General features: G+C 44.8%; 1 protein-coding gene across 4 annotated transcripts in view; it reads right to left on the bottom strand.

The window, feature by feature from the left end:
* fam184ab (family with sequence similarity 184 member Ab) overlaps positions 1 to 12,504 on the bottom strand; it is a 130,262-nt gene that overhangs the window by 40,677 nt on the left and 77,081 nt on the right. For all 4 annotated transcript variants that reach the window (XM_056294859.1, XM_056294856.1, XM_056294857.1 and 1 more), the window contains exons 13-14: positions 3,852 to 4,005; positions 846 to 973 (exon numbers count right to left, since the gene is read on the bottom strand). In XM_056294859.1, the coding sequence (XP_056150834.1) occupies positions 846 to 973; positions 3,852 to 4,005 (282 nt within the window). The remainder of the gene's footprint in view (positions 1 to 845; positions 974 to 3,851; positions 4,006 to 12,504) is intronic.

Below are 12,504 nucleotides of genomic sequence, written 5' to 3'. Positions count from 1 at the left end.
CATGTTGCCATTTAGAAAAAGCAAAGGCTCTTGTGATTGTTGGAGCACAGTTAATAAAGCTTGATGAATAGTGTCCACATCAGAAGCGTGCCACATCAAAAAGCCTCAAAAAGCAGTGTTAAACATTTTGCCTGATGACCACTTTTCTTCAGATATAAACCTCTCAGGGTTCAGATTCAGCCAGCGAGCTGTATAGAATAATTGCTTTGCCTTGCCTATATTGCCTGATCTACCTTGCAGTACTCCATTTTACAATATGACACTTCAATCACCTCCACACTGATCTGGGACAGTTGGACTAGTTTGTACTACCTGGTATTTGTGTGTGTGTGTGTGTGTGTGTGTGTGTGTGTATATGTGTGTATAGCCCAGTATCACGCCAAAGCGTGTAATACACCCGCCGGTCCAACGTGTCAGTGTCATGGTTTGCCTCGCTCAGGTGTGAAAAGTACACGTGTATGAAGCTGCAGTGCCAGCAGGGGGCGATGATTAACTCAATGCCAGCAACTCCCCACAGAGGAAAAGAAGCAGACAGCATTTTCCAAAATCCCTCCCCTAACCCAAACCCTAACCTGCCTTCACCGCTTGATCATCGCCCCCTGCCGGCACTGCACCTTCATATACGCTTGTACTTTTCACGCTTGAGCGAGGCAAACCATAACACTGACACGTTGGACCGGCGGGTGTATTACATGCTTTGGCGTGATACCGGGTTGGTGTGTAATGAGTGTGAAGCAAGGAGTCAATAAAAGAGAGAGTGCACAGCTCAATCAACCTTCCCTAGATTAGTAAATGTTAAAATATTATTCTGTAATCCTCCATTCCAGCATTAACCATGTACCCACCTGTATCCGGCTATTCTCCAGGGCTGTCTCAAGCTCCAGCTTGGCCGCGGTGCTCTCCTGTTGGTGGGTCTGTCTCAGGTGCTCTATGGCTGATGCGTGGATGTGGTTCAACTCTGAACGAAGAGAGGCTGGAGGAGAGGTGGAAGGAATTAGGGGGAGAAACATGAGAGTGAAAGGGAGCATAGAGAGTGAGAAAGGAGATGGGAACAGGTGAGAACAGAGAGATAAAGAAAGAAAAACAGTCATAAAATTCCCAAAGGGATATCGAGAGAGAGAGAGAGAGAGAGAGAGAGAGAGAGAGAGAGAGAGAGAGAGAGAGAGAGAGAGAGAGAGAGAGAGAGAGAGAACAAGCGATGGAGGAAGAAAAACAGCACATTTGTTTAGGAAGCTCTCAGGTGTTTTGAGCATGCAATGCCAGTTTGGAAGGCCATAACATCACAACATGCGCTGATTCATGTTTTTTTAAAGAGCAACTAAATCATATGTAACTTTTTGCTATGATCCTAAAGGTGAAAAACTACCTGTATGTTCAGCATGGGCTGTTTTTGGGACCAAGTGGTGTAAGCATAGCAGGATAAACATAGCTGCAGCCAATAAAATTAATGAAGGGTCTGTTTGATTTAGGTGTGCTAATGACCCCACTTCGACAAAGCTATTGAATAATCCATCATTAATTCTATATCTGCAGGCTTTTTTAATACATCAATTGATCCCGCAATCAGCTCACAAAGCACCTATATATGTTTTTTCACCTATGATGATAGCAAACTCACACAAGTGACATAGGGTTTAGTTGCTCCTTAAAACTGTGATGCAACATTCTATAGTTGACCTTTTCTTCTACATGTTAAATCTCTGCTTGCTTATTATGTTTGCAATCCTCGTTGAAATAGGCAATTCGGGCATCCGGGTGGCATAACGATCTATTCCGTTGCCTACCAACACGGGGATCACCTGTTTGAATCCCTGTGTTACCTCTGGCTTGGTCGGGCATTCCTACAGACACAATTGGCCATGCCTGCGGGTGGGAAGCCGGATGTGGGTATGTGTCCTGGTTGCTGCACAGCTGTTCGGGGGGAGGGGGAACTGGGGGGTATAGCGTGACCCTCCCATATGCTACGTCTCCCCTGGCGAAACTCCTCACTGTCAGGTGAAAAGAAGCGGCTGGTGACTCCACATGTATCGGAGGAGGCATGTGGCAGTCTACAGCCCTCCCTGGATCGGCAGAGGAGGTGGAGCAGTGACCGGGATGGCTCAGAAGAGTGGGGTAATTGGCCAAGTACAATTGGGGTGAAAAAGGGGGAAAAATAGGCAAGGTGACTAAGAACTGTTGCTTATTTATTTCAATTAGCCTGGGGGAACGGGTTGAAGTGAAAGAAGGGCTTCACAAGGGCATGGGCGGGAGGTGTGTGTGTGTGTGTGTGTAAAGTAGGCAAATTTGCCCCCCCCCCATTATTAATTGGATCTATTTTCAGCTCTACGCACCAAGTTTTGCTGTGATTGTGCGGGCGCAATGCGAATACACTTCTTTAACAGGTGACCCAATTTTCTGATTCCTGTCCACCTCTCAAATCTGTTTCGCCTGTGCTCTAAGCAAATGCCCATCTCTCCAGAGTATAGACCACTGTCTTCTCCTTGCTGCTGCTATAGTTTGTTTCATTTTTGTTGAAGTACGGAGACACTCGTCCATCTCCTTGGCCCTGTGTCACTCACTTTAAAATGGAGACCTGAGCTAACACTGAACAAGAGATGAAATGACAACAGCTACGAAAATAACCATTGCCTTCATCAACATTGAGGAAACCGAGGCCGTCATCTCTGTAATTTCCTTTTTAATAGATGCCGAGTGAAAGTAGAGTTGAGAGATAAATAAAGCAGGAGATAATCTTGACCTCCAACTAGAGCTGGGCAATATCATATCAATATTGTGACATGAGACTAGATATCATCTGGGATTTTGGTTACTGTATTATGGTGATATAACTTAAACGTTGTCATTCCCTGGTCTTAAAACCTGCATTACAGTAAAGTCATGAAATTTCCTGAACATATTAGATTGTTTAGCTGAGTGAAATGACGCCTCTACCTGCTTTGTCATCAAATCCTCATTATTCATGATCATTTCTCAAAATTGTCTTGCATGTAAATATCTTATGAAAGCACCAATAGTCTCAAACAATCCATCACCTTGTCAATATCAAGATATTCAGTCAAAACTATCATAAGGGGCATCCGGGTGGCGTGGCGGTCTATTCCGTTGCCTACCAACATGGGGATCGAAGGTTCGAATCCCCGTGTTACCTCCGGCTTAGTCAGGCGCCCCTACAGACACAACTGACTGTGTCTGCGAGTGGGAAGCCGGATGTGGGTATGTGTCCTGGTTGCTGCACTAGCGTCGCCTCCTCGAAACTACTCACTGTCAGGTGAAACTCCTCACTGTCAGGTGAAAAGAAGCGACTGACGACTCCACATGTATCAGAGGAGGCCTGTGGTAGTCTGCAGCCCTCCCCGGATCGACAGAGGGGGTGGAGCAGAGACCAGGACGGCTTGGAAGAGTGGGGTAATCGGCCAAGTACAATTGGGCGAAAAAAATAGGGAAAAAACTATCATGATAACTGATATTGTCAATATTACCCAGCCCTACTTTCACCCAAAATGCAGAAATACTGTTTTACCAAAGACTGTTGCTACCGCTTAGCTTGACAGTGCATCAAAAGAGTGAAAAGGGCATCAAAAACCATGTAGGATTGCAGGACAGCTCTGCGATGGCTAGTGCCGTCCCTCCAATGTGCAATCGACCATTTCCCCTGTAGTTAAACCGAACCACTCTTCTACTGTTGGCGGCTTACAAGCTCGACTTGCTAAATGGAATTATGACTGGAGGGGAAAGCAACACTTCCAGTAGATAAAGTATATACATGCACGCATTTGCATACACGCGAACACACAATCAGGCAGAGACACACACACTCACACATGAACAAACCCAGACCATAAACCCCATACCCAGCATGGCTTTGCCCTCATCCTCCAGTTCAAATCGAAGCGTTTGCAGCTCCTGTTCTGACTGCTGTTTGAGTGTCTCAATGCTCTGTCTGTGGGCCTCTCTCAGGGACTGGAGCTCGGCATGGTGTTGGTGGCGTAGACGCTCCTCCAAATCCTGGTAGACGGGCAGACAGGAGGGAGCAGAGGGGAAGGTGGAGGGGGGATTTGCAGAGATGATGAGGAAGAAAGTAGCACAGGATATTTTAGTTAAGGAACAAACTCAACCGGCACAACACAAGAGGGTTTGTGGAGACTCATTATAGTCGTCTCACGATCAGCATCGCTCACGTAATAAACAACAAACCTTTCTCGGTAAACGAGTATACCCCCTATACCTCTCCATCGCTGCTTCTTTTCTACTTTCTATGGCTTGTTTCCTACTAGTAAGCGAGACAGTGAGCAAGACACAATCCAGATGAATAGCCTCTATTATAGTTAATAATGAAATATTCAGACACAAGTCGAACTGATATTAGAGATGCACGAAATATTGATCAGCTTATCTGTATCGGCCCATAGGTGCTTACAAATGTATTAGCGGTACCGGGATGGATATTAAAATGATCCCAGATATGTCGCACTGATATGATGAAACATTAATTCTGTGCCGGCGGCGACAACAGCCGTTGATGAAGAGATGGGTCATGCCACAACCAACAAAGCTGATATTTACAAAAGACTGTTTTCGTGTAAGGCAACAGTTTGATGGTCAGTCAACATTTTATAGCTAAAACTTTCAAGGATCGTCCTGTCATATGTTTGATGTTTATTATAGTTTTTAGATGAATAATAATGACAATATGTAAACTAGGGCATCCGAGTAGGCTATTCCATTGCCTACCAACACGGGGATTGCCGGTTCGAATCCCTATGTTACCTTCAGTTTGGGCGGGCGTCCCTACAGATACAATTGGCCGTGTCTGTGGGTGGGACGCCGGATGTGGGTATGTGTCCTGGTCGTTACACTTGTGCCTTCTCTGGTTGGTCGGGGCGCCTGTTAATGGGGGAGGGGGAACTGGGGGGAATAGCGTGATCCTCCCACGTGCTACATCTCCCTGGTCAAACTCCTCACTGTCAGGTGAAAAGAAGCAGCTGGCGACTCCACATGTAACGAAGGAGACATGTGGTAGTCCGCAGCCCTCCCGGATCGGCAGAGCGGATGGAGCAGCGATTGGGACGGCTCGGAGAATGAGATGATTGGCCGGGTACAATTGGGGAGAAAAAGGAGGGAACATTGCTGCCCCCCCCCCAAATACATTAACTAATTCGGATCGACTTCAATTTGAACACAACTGTTGAGGTATTTTTGTAATCCAGACTCAGGTTTCAAACAAGGACGATATTCAGCACCTCACATCATGGTATACTACCAACAATCTTGTCCTCAATGTGCAGAAGATGAAGGAGCTGATTGTGGACTTCAGGAGGTCTAGAAGCTGCAGCCACTCCCCCATACACATCAATGGGGTGGAAGTGGAGTGTGTCTCCAGCTTTAAATTCCTTGGAGTCCACATCAGCGAGGAACTTTCCTGGACATCAAACACCCAGGCCTTTGTGAAAAAGGCCCAACAACGCCTGCATTTCCTGAGGAGGCTGAGGAGTGCCCATCTATCCCCCCAAATTCTCACCAAGTTCTACCACTGCACCATAGAGAGCATCCTGACCAGCTGCATCTCAGTGTGGTACGGCAACTGCACCTCAGTAGACCAGAAAGCTCTGCAGCGGTCGTCAAGACGGCCCAGCATATCACCAGTACCCAGCTCCCAGCCATAAAAGACATTTATCACAAACGCTGCCCTCGAAGGGGTCTCAACATCAGCAGAGATCCTGCCCACCCCAACCATGGACTGTTCTCCCCCCTGCGCTATGGGAGGCGCTACAGGAGCCTCAGAGCCCGCACTACCAGGCTCAAAAACAGCTTCTTTCCCCAAGCTGTTGCCCAGCTGAACCTGGCTACCCACTGAATGTCTGTGGATATTTTTAAATATTTTTGTACTCGTGCTCTTTTTTAACTTATTTTTAGCTTTTGGTCTTCATCTGTGTATATCTTATACTGTGTTTGTCTATGTCTGTCTTGCACTGTTTGGCCACATTGTTTTAATGACAATAAATTGAATTGAATTGAATTGAATTGAATATGGCAGAGAAGATGGAGACTGATGTGATACGACATCTAAAATCCTTAATTGATCTGGTTTACAACAAAAAAGGGAAGCTTTCACATGCTCTCCATCATGGTCGGTGCTCTGCATCCCTCAGGGAGGGGAGGGAGGGGGGGGAAGCGCTCACTCCGGTCAAAGTCAGACAACCAGAAATGTTCTATTATGTCTGCCGTGCCCCTCTGTTACAATAACCCCCAAACCAGCACCAGAGACAGCACTGAAGGGGGGTATCTGTGACTAGCCTAACACTGAGCACTCTCCTCTCCACTATACCGGCCTTCTTTTTTCCACCCCCACCCCCCTTTTTTTATTTGTGTTTGGAGGCCTGGCTGGTAAATCTTCATTCCATTGCACAACAGTCAATAATCATTAATAAGCTTGTGGGGGGAGAACGTGAGACTGGAGCAACAATTTGCCGGTTGAGAGGCTGATAATGATTCCCTTGAGAGTGAGAGGGAGAGAGGGAGAGCGAGAGAGAGAGCGAGACAGACAGACAGACAGAAAGAGCGAGAGAGAGACAGACAGGCAGAAAGAGAAGAGAGAGCGGGAGAGAGGGAGTGCGAGAGAGAGAGAGACACACAGATAGAAAGAGAGAGAGAAACAAACACAAAGAGTGGAATAGCAGTAGACAGAAAGGGTTCAAGATGGAAACAGGACAAGAAATAGAGACAGACAGTGAGAGCGAATGGAATTGGGCAAGAGTCTGTAAAACAAGATAAGTGAGGAAAAATAAAAAAAGAACATTTATAGCCGGACGACTTGTCAGGGAAAACAGCCAAGCACTCACTGCCTTGGCAGGGCCAGCGGCGGCTATTTGTGGGGCAAAGACATTTACTCTGCAATAACTTCACATTATGTAAAGACCACCAGCAATATTCATGACATGCAGCGATGCAGATGCCGTTCCAAGAGACTGAGCATCTGCTGGGCCACGCAGGAGTTTCATCTGCATAGGAGACAACTGCGTTTGATCCTCAACGAAAGGTAACCAGGAATGAATTTGGCTTTTGTGGGGTTTTTTTACAACATAGTGAAAAATGCTTTGGGAATAATTGACCCTTCCTTTGGTCAGCTGACCCACCAACCAACCAAAGGGTTCGTGCACAAAGCAGCCATTGCTAATGTCCTGTAATGTGTATGTTTGTAAAGTATTAGCAATGTCTGAAATAAAAAACATAATTTAATATCATATACTATATATATATATATATATATATACTTCAAGACACATCAATAGGTAACACTCTGGATATTAAAGAAAAATGGGGGCTAGAAATGAATATTATAATTGAAGATGAAACCTGGGAAAACTCATGTAGAGATGGACACAAACCAACAAATGTGCAATATGAAAAGAGTTCGACTGGAAGGTCAAAATGAGGGTTTTCAAAATTCCCCTTGTTATAGCAAGATATAGTGGGGCATCAAACTTATGCTGGAGTGAGTCTGGTTTTATTAGAGACCAGAAACAAATTTTTTGGGACTGCCCTAAACTATCTAAATACTGGAAAGATGCCCAGATGGAAATTCAAAATATTATGGGACTTGATTTACCATTAAACCCAGCGTGCTATATTTTAGGTGTGGTTCCAGATGACCTTGTAAGAAATCAAAAACATATCTTCTTGGGGTACTACTGCTAATTGCAAAAAAAATTAACAACTATTAACTGGAAAAATACAAACTCTCCAAACATACAAGACTGGAGGGTGAAAGTAAAAGAATTATAAATTATGGAAAGCATAACTGCAAAATTACAACTTAAAACAGATACATTTTATGTTAAATGGGCCCCGGTCATATCTTAACTCCCAAGACTGTGTGAAAATATGTGATGTACACGAGTATGACCACCAGCCTTACCGCTCCTGAAATACATAAAGTTCCATATAATGTATGTTAACATGTCGACCTCTCTATCAGTGGTGATGCCACGCTTGATTGACAGTGAAGAAACTGTTAAATGTGAATATAATTTCTATACCTTGTAATGCCTCTCTATTTATGTAATTATATCATAAGAAACTGTTAAATGTGAATATAATTTCTATACCTTGTAATGCCTCTCTACATATGTAATTATATCATAAGAAACTGTTAAATGTGAACATAATTTCTATACCTTGTAATGCCTCTCTATTTACGTAATTATATCGTAAGAAACTGTTAAATGTGAATATAATTTCTATACCTTGTAATGCCTCTCTATTTATGTAATTATATCATAAGAAACTGTTAAATGTGAATATAATTTCTATACCTTGTAATGCCTCTCTATATATGTAATTATATCATAAGAAACTGTTAAATGTGAATATAATTTCTATACCTTGTAATGCCTCTCTATTTATGTAATTATATCATAAGAAACTGTTAAATGTGAATATAATTTCTATACCTAGTAATGCCTCTCTATATATGTAATTATATCATAAGCTGTAACTCTACTGTTTTGATTGTAGAGCCTGAGTACCGATGATGTAAAAGTTTGCTTAAACATTAAATAAACTGTTCCAAAAAAACATAAATGCAGCTGTGAATGTTTATCACATTTATAAGATATTTGAGGCCCCTGGACCCAAAAATGTTCCTAGATTTGAGAGGTATATCTGCCTAGGAGAGACAGTTAGCAGTAGCATCCCGGGCGGCAGCCATGAGTTAGACGTCAGAAACATGATCTACGGTTTTTCACCAGCTTTATGCAAATTTATGTGATGCTCAATCACTGTACAATACCCACGCTGTTTCTAATGACAAAGTTCTATGTTTAAAGAAACGAGTGGATTAAACAGAAATAAAAGTCAATTAATTCAAACAGGTTTTTTCGATAAGTTTTCAGTGGAAACAGAGTCTCTGAGGCTATGGTTGGTCTTACTTGGCAACAGTTACTAAGGAAGGATGGGAAGGGCGGGACTTGAGAAAGGGTGAATTAAGGGAATATTCTTTTTGCCTTTTGATTTTTGCCTTCCTTAGACAAACTGCACAAACAAGCCATAGTAAACAGGAGGTAGAGGAGTGAAGAGGGAGCTCTCGGCGGGGTGAAGATGAATGGTTGGGCAGTTGGGTTGGCAGTGAGAATAGCGGCTAAACACAGAGACAAGAATTTGGATTTCATCACTGAACTCTAATATCAGTTATTCCATTAGGAGTAGCTTGTCAAGCCTTTTTTTTGGATCCCTCCCTTTTTCCCCCCAATTGTATCCGGCCAATTATGCCACCCTTCCGAGCCATCCCGGTCGCTGCTCGACCCCCTCTGCCGAGCCGAGGAGGGCTGCAGACTACCACATGCCTCCTCCAATACATGTGGAGTCGCCAGCCGCTGCTTTCAACCTGACAGTGAGGAGTTTCGCCAGGGGGACGTAGCACGTGGGAGGCTCACGCTATTCCACCCCCCCCCCAAACAGGCACCCTGACCAACCAGAGGAAGTGCTAGTGCAGCAACCAGGACACAAACCCACATTCGGCTTCCCACCCACGGCCACATGGCCAAGTGTGTCTGTAGGGACGCCCAACCAAGCCGGAGGTAACACGGGGATTCGAACTGGCGATCCTCATGTTGGTAGGCAACGGAAGAGGCCACTACGCCAGCCGGATGCCTCATTGTCAAGCCATTTCTAACAGTGAGAGAAGAGTGGTTGTTTTTTGCCACCAAAAATGTTCTCAAAAAATCCTTCACTTCTTTGATAACAAACACTATCATTGAACAGTTATTCTGTTAGAAATCGCTTGTTTTGCAACACATCTCATTGTGTTCAGTTAGTGATGTGTTCTGATTTAAAGTTACACTGGCTACACTTTGCTTATTTTTTATTTTAAATCAATTAATTGTTCTTGAGTGTATACAGAACCAATTGAACCCACAGGTGATCCAGTACACAGTCTCCTTTTGCTGCTATAGCCTCAAGTGGTCCCGGGCAACCAGTTGGGGGGTGGTTCGTAAATTCACTCCGAGGGTGTCTTCAACTCCCTGGTATCAAGAGACAGTTGCCCAGAAACTGCAAAGGACTATCACTGAGAGCGCTTTCTCTACTTGACTTATCTACCTGTCTCCTCTTCTACTTGTTCATCATCATCATCATCAGTTCCGTAACCTATGGAGGTCGCAGGAGCACAGCCTCAACAAGTCTCTTCCACCGTTCCCTATCCATCGCAGCTCTCCCCGCCTCCACTACGCTCATCTGTCGCCATTCTCCAATGTTGTTTACCCAGGTTTTTCTCAGTCTCCCTCTCTTCCTAGCCCTTTCTTCCAGCCCTTGCAGGGTGTCCTTTGCAAGTGTTCTTTCCGTGTGGCAAATGTGCCCAAACCAGTTTAATTTCCTTCTTTCTTTCTTTTTTTTTTACCATTGTCAGTTGTTCACTATTACAAAAAAGATTTCACTACTAAAGGCTGGGACAGCATCTACTGTGAGTCAGAGACCCACTCAGGAGTCACAGCATTGTGTGAAGATGACAGACACTCTCTCTTTCATCCCTTCGATGAGCAGAAAATTCAGGAGATTGTTCTGACTGTCAAAACCATCATCATTCATGAAAGTCAATGGATTCATCACAAATGTTCATGGCATTTGCATTCTTGTTTTAATTAAAAGTTAACTGCTTATCTTCAATTTGGATATCTGATGAACATTTCAATGGCGTGCAACTGACACTACGAGCCCTGTTACCGAATGCTGACTACTTCACTTCCGATCATCTGTCTCCACTCCAATCCTCCATCTAGACGTGCCGCCGTCTTCTAATGTGAAGACTACTCATGACAATGGAGATGTTGTGCCGTCTCGCTTCATTCTCATTTATCTCCGGTCAATATTCTCTATTTATCCTCCCCATACACGCTCTCCTTATTCTTCCTTCTCTCCTCTTCCAGTTTTCAAAGAAGCCTGACAGACATGCTAGAATATGTAATTAATCGGCGGCTCGAGCAGCAGAAAGCTCCTTTATACATGTAGTATTACATAAAGCCAAATCACGATAATTACGAAACCAGAGGCCACTGGGAGCGCACAAAAGCAATTTGGAGAAACTCACGATGAGCCGCGGGCTACAACTGAACTTTTCACTGGATTTTCCCAAAGTGATAGGTCTATAATATTGTAGTTTCCGTCAGCTTCCCTGACAAAATAAAATTAATTGGAAGACTAACGAGTCCTTGTAAGTCAGCAAATGTTGACCAAGCTTCCTCCATTGCTTGGCCGGCCTTGGGCTGAAAATGACATCTTTTCAGTGCAATTGTGTGTGTGTACATACACACAGGGTGTTGTGATGCGTCTAGTGCAGCAGTGTGTAGTTGGAGGGAAGGTGCATGTGTTCTTCCAACCCGCTTGTGTCCTTCCTGCCCTTAGCTTGCTGCCGCTGGCTAGCCTTTGTGGTGAATAGGGAAGCATCCTAGCGTGTAAGCCTTCCCTTGCCGGTACATAGCCTCTCCTTCACCAAGACTCCTGCCAGGCCTCCCCGTGGCCACACATGGTAACTGGGGTCTTGCGGCCCCAGGCTAACTTGGCAGGGGATCTCGGAGTAGCAGTGGGCTCCAGAGATATGGCGAGCAGGCCCACCCTGGTGGACACGCCCTGGCACCTATCAACCACTGCCCCACTGCCTTGTGGGTGAGTCTGGAAGACATAAGGCTAAGGGAGCTTACCCCAACAGAAAAGCAAGCTGTGGCGGCACGCTTCGAGGCGGTTTCCGAAAAACTGGATTTCCGGCAGCCCCCTGCAGTTGTGTGGAGGTGCCGGTCGTCTAGGGATCCCCCTTGCCATCGGAACCATCTCCTCTACAATCAAGTCATGTGGCGTTGGGAGAAGCGCACCCCCCATACCACTTTAAAAACCATCTCTGCGCAGGTATCTTCTGCTATCTGAGTCCTCAAAGGACCCACAAATAGAAGATGGTCATCATCGGGCACGATGGACAACCAGCAAGCAAGCAAGCTATGCTGCCTTGCATGCTCCAGGTGCTGCAAAGCACATCACTAACCCCCCCCCCCAGGGCATAACGATCTGTGTATGTGTTTATATGTGTGTGGACATCTCATTTGTGAGTGTGTACACATAATTGTACCATTTCTGACCATTGGTTAACAAGCAAATTTAACACAAACGCATTTCTAATGATGGCAGCAGGTTGGCGGGGTAGCTTAAATAGCAGCGGGGGATTAAACAGAAACATTCATATCTGGGAGTTGCTACAGCTCTCCGGTGCTAGCACAGTAGTCCATCCCTCTTTGACCACTGATCACTCCCACTGGGGTGCTGGAGGATCAGGGCCTTGGTCAACATTATCCAGAGAGAGATGAACAGTTTGTCTTTGCCACCAAGAAATGCTCAAAAAATTCTCACTTTGACAATAAATTGTATTAATAACACACTTGTACATGCCATTATTTAATATGCTTTTGCACATTTTTTTTTGTAGACAGTATGTCTATGGAGTAGGAGATTGACAGGCGGATTGGT

This window comes from Lampris incognitus, chromosome 15, assembly GCF_029633865.1.
Source record: "Lampris incognitus isolate fLamInc1 chromosome 15, fLamInc1.hap2, whole genome shotgun sequence".
In the NCBI taxonomy this organism is placed as follows: Eukaryota; Metazoa; Chordata; class Actinopteri; order Lampriformes; family Lampridae; genus Lampris; species Lampris incognitus.
The sequence above is the reverse complement of the archived record's forward strand: the minus strand, read 5'-3'. Positions and strand labels throughout refer to the sequence as shown.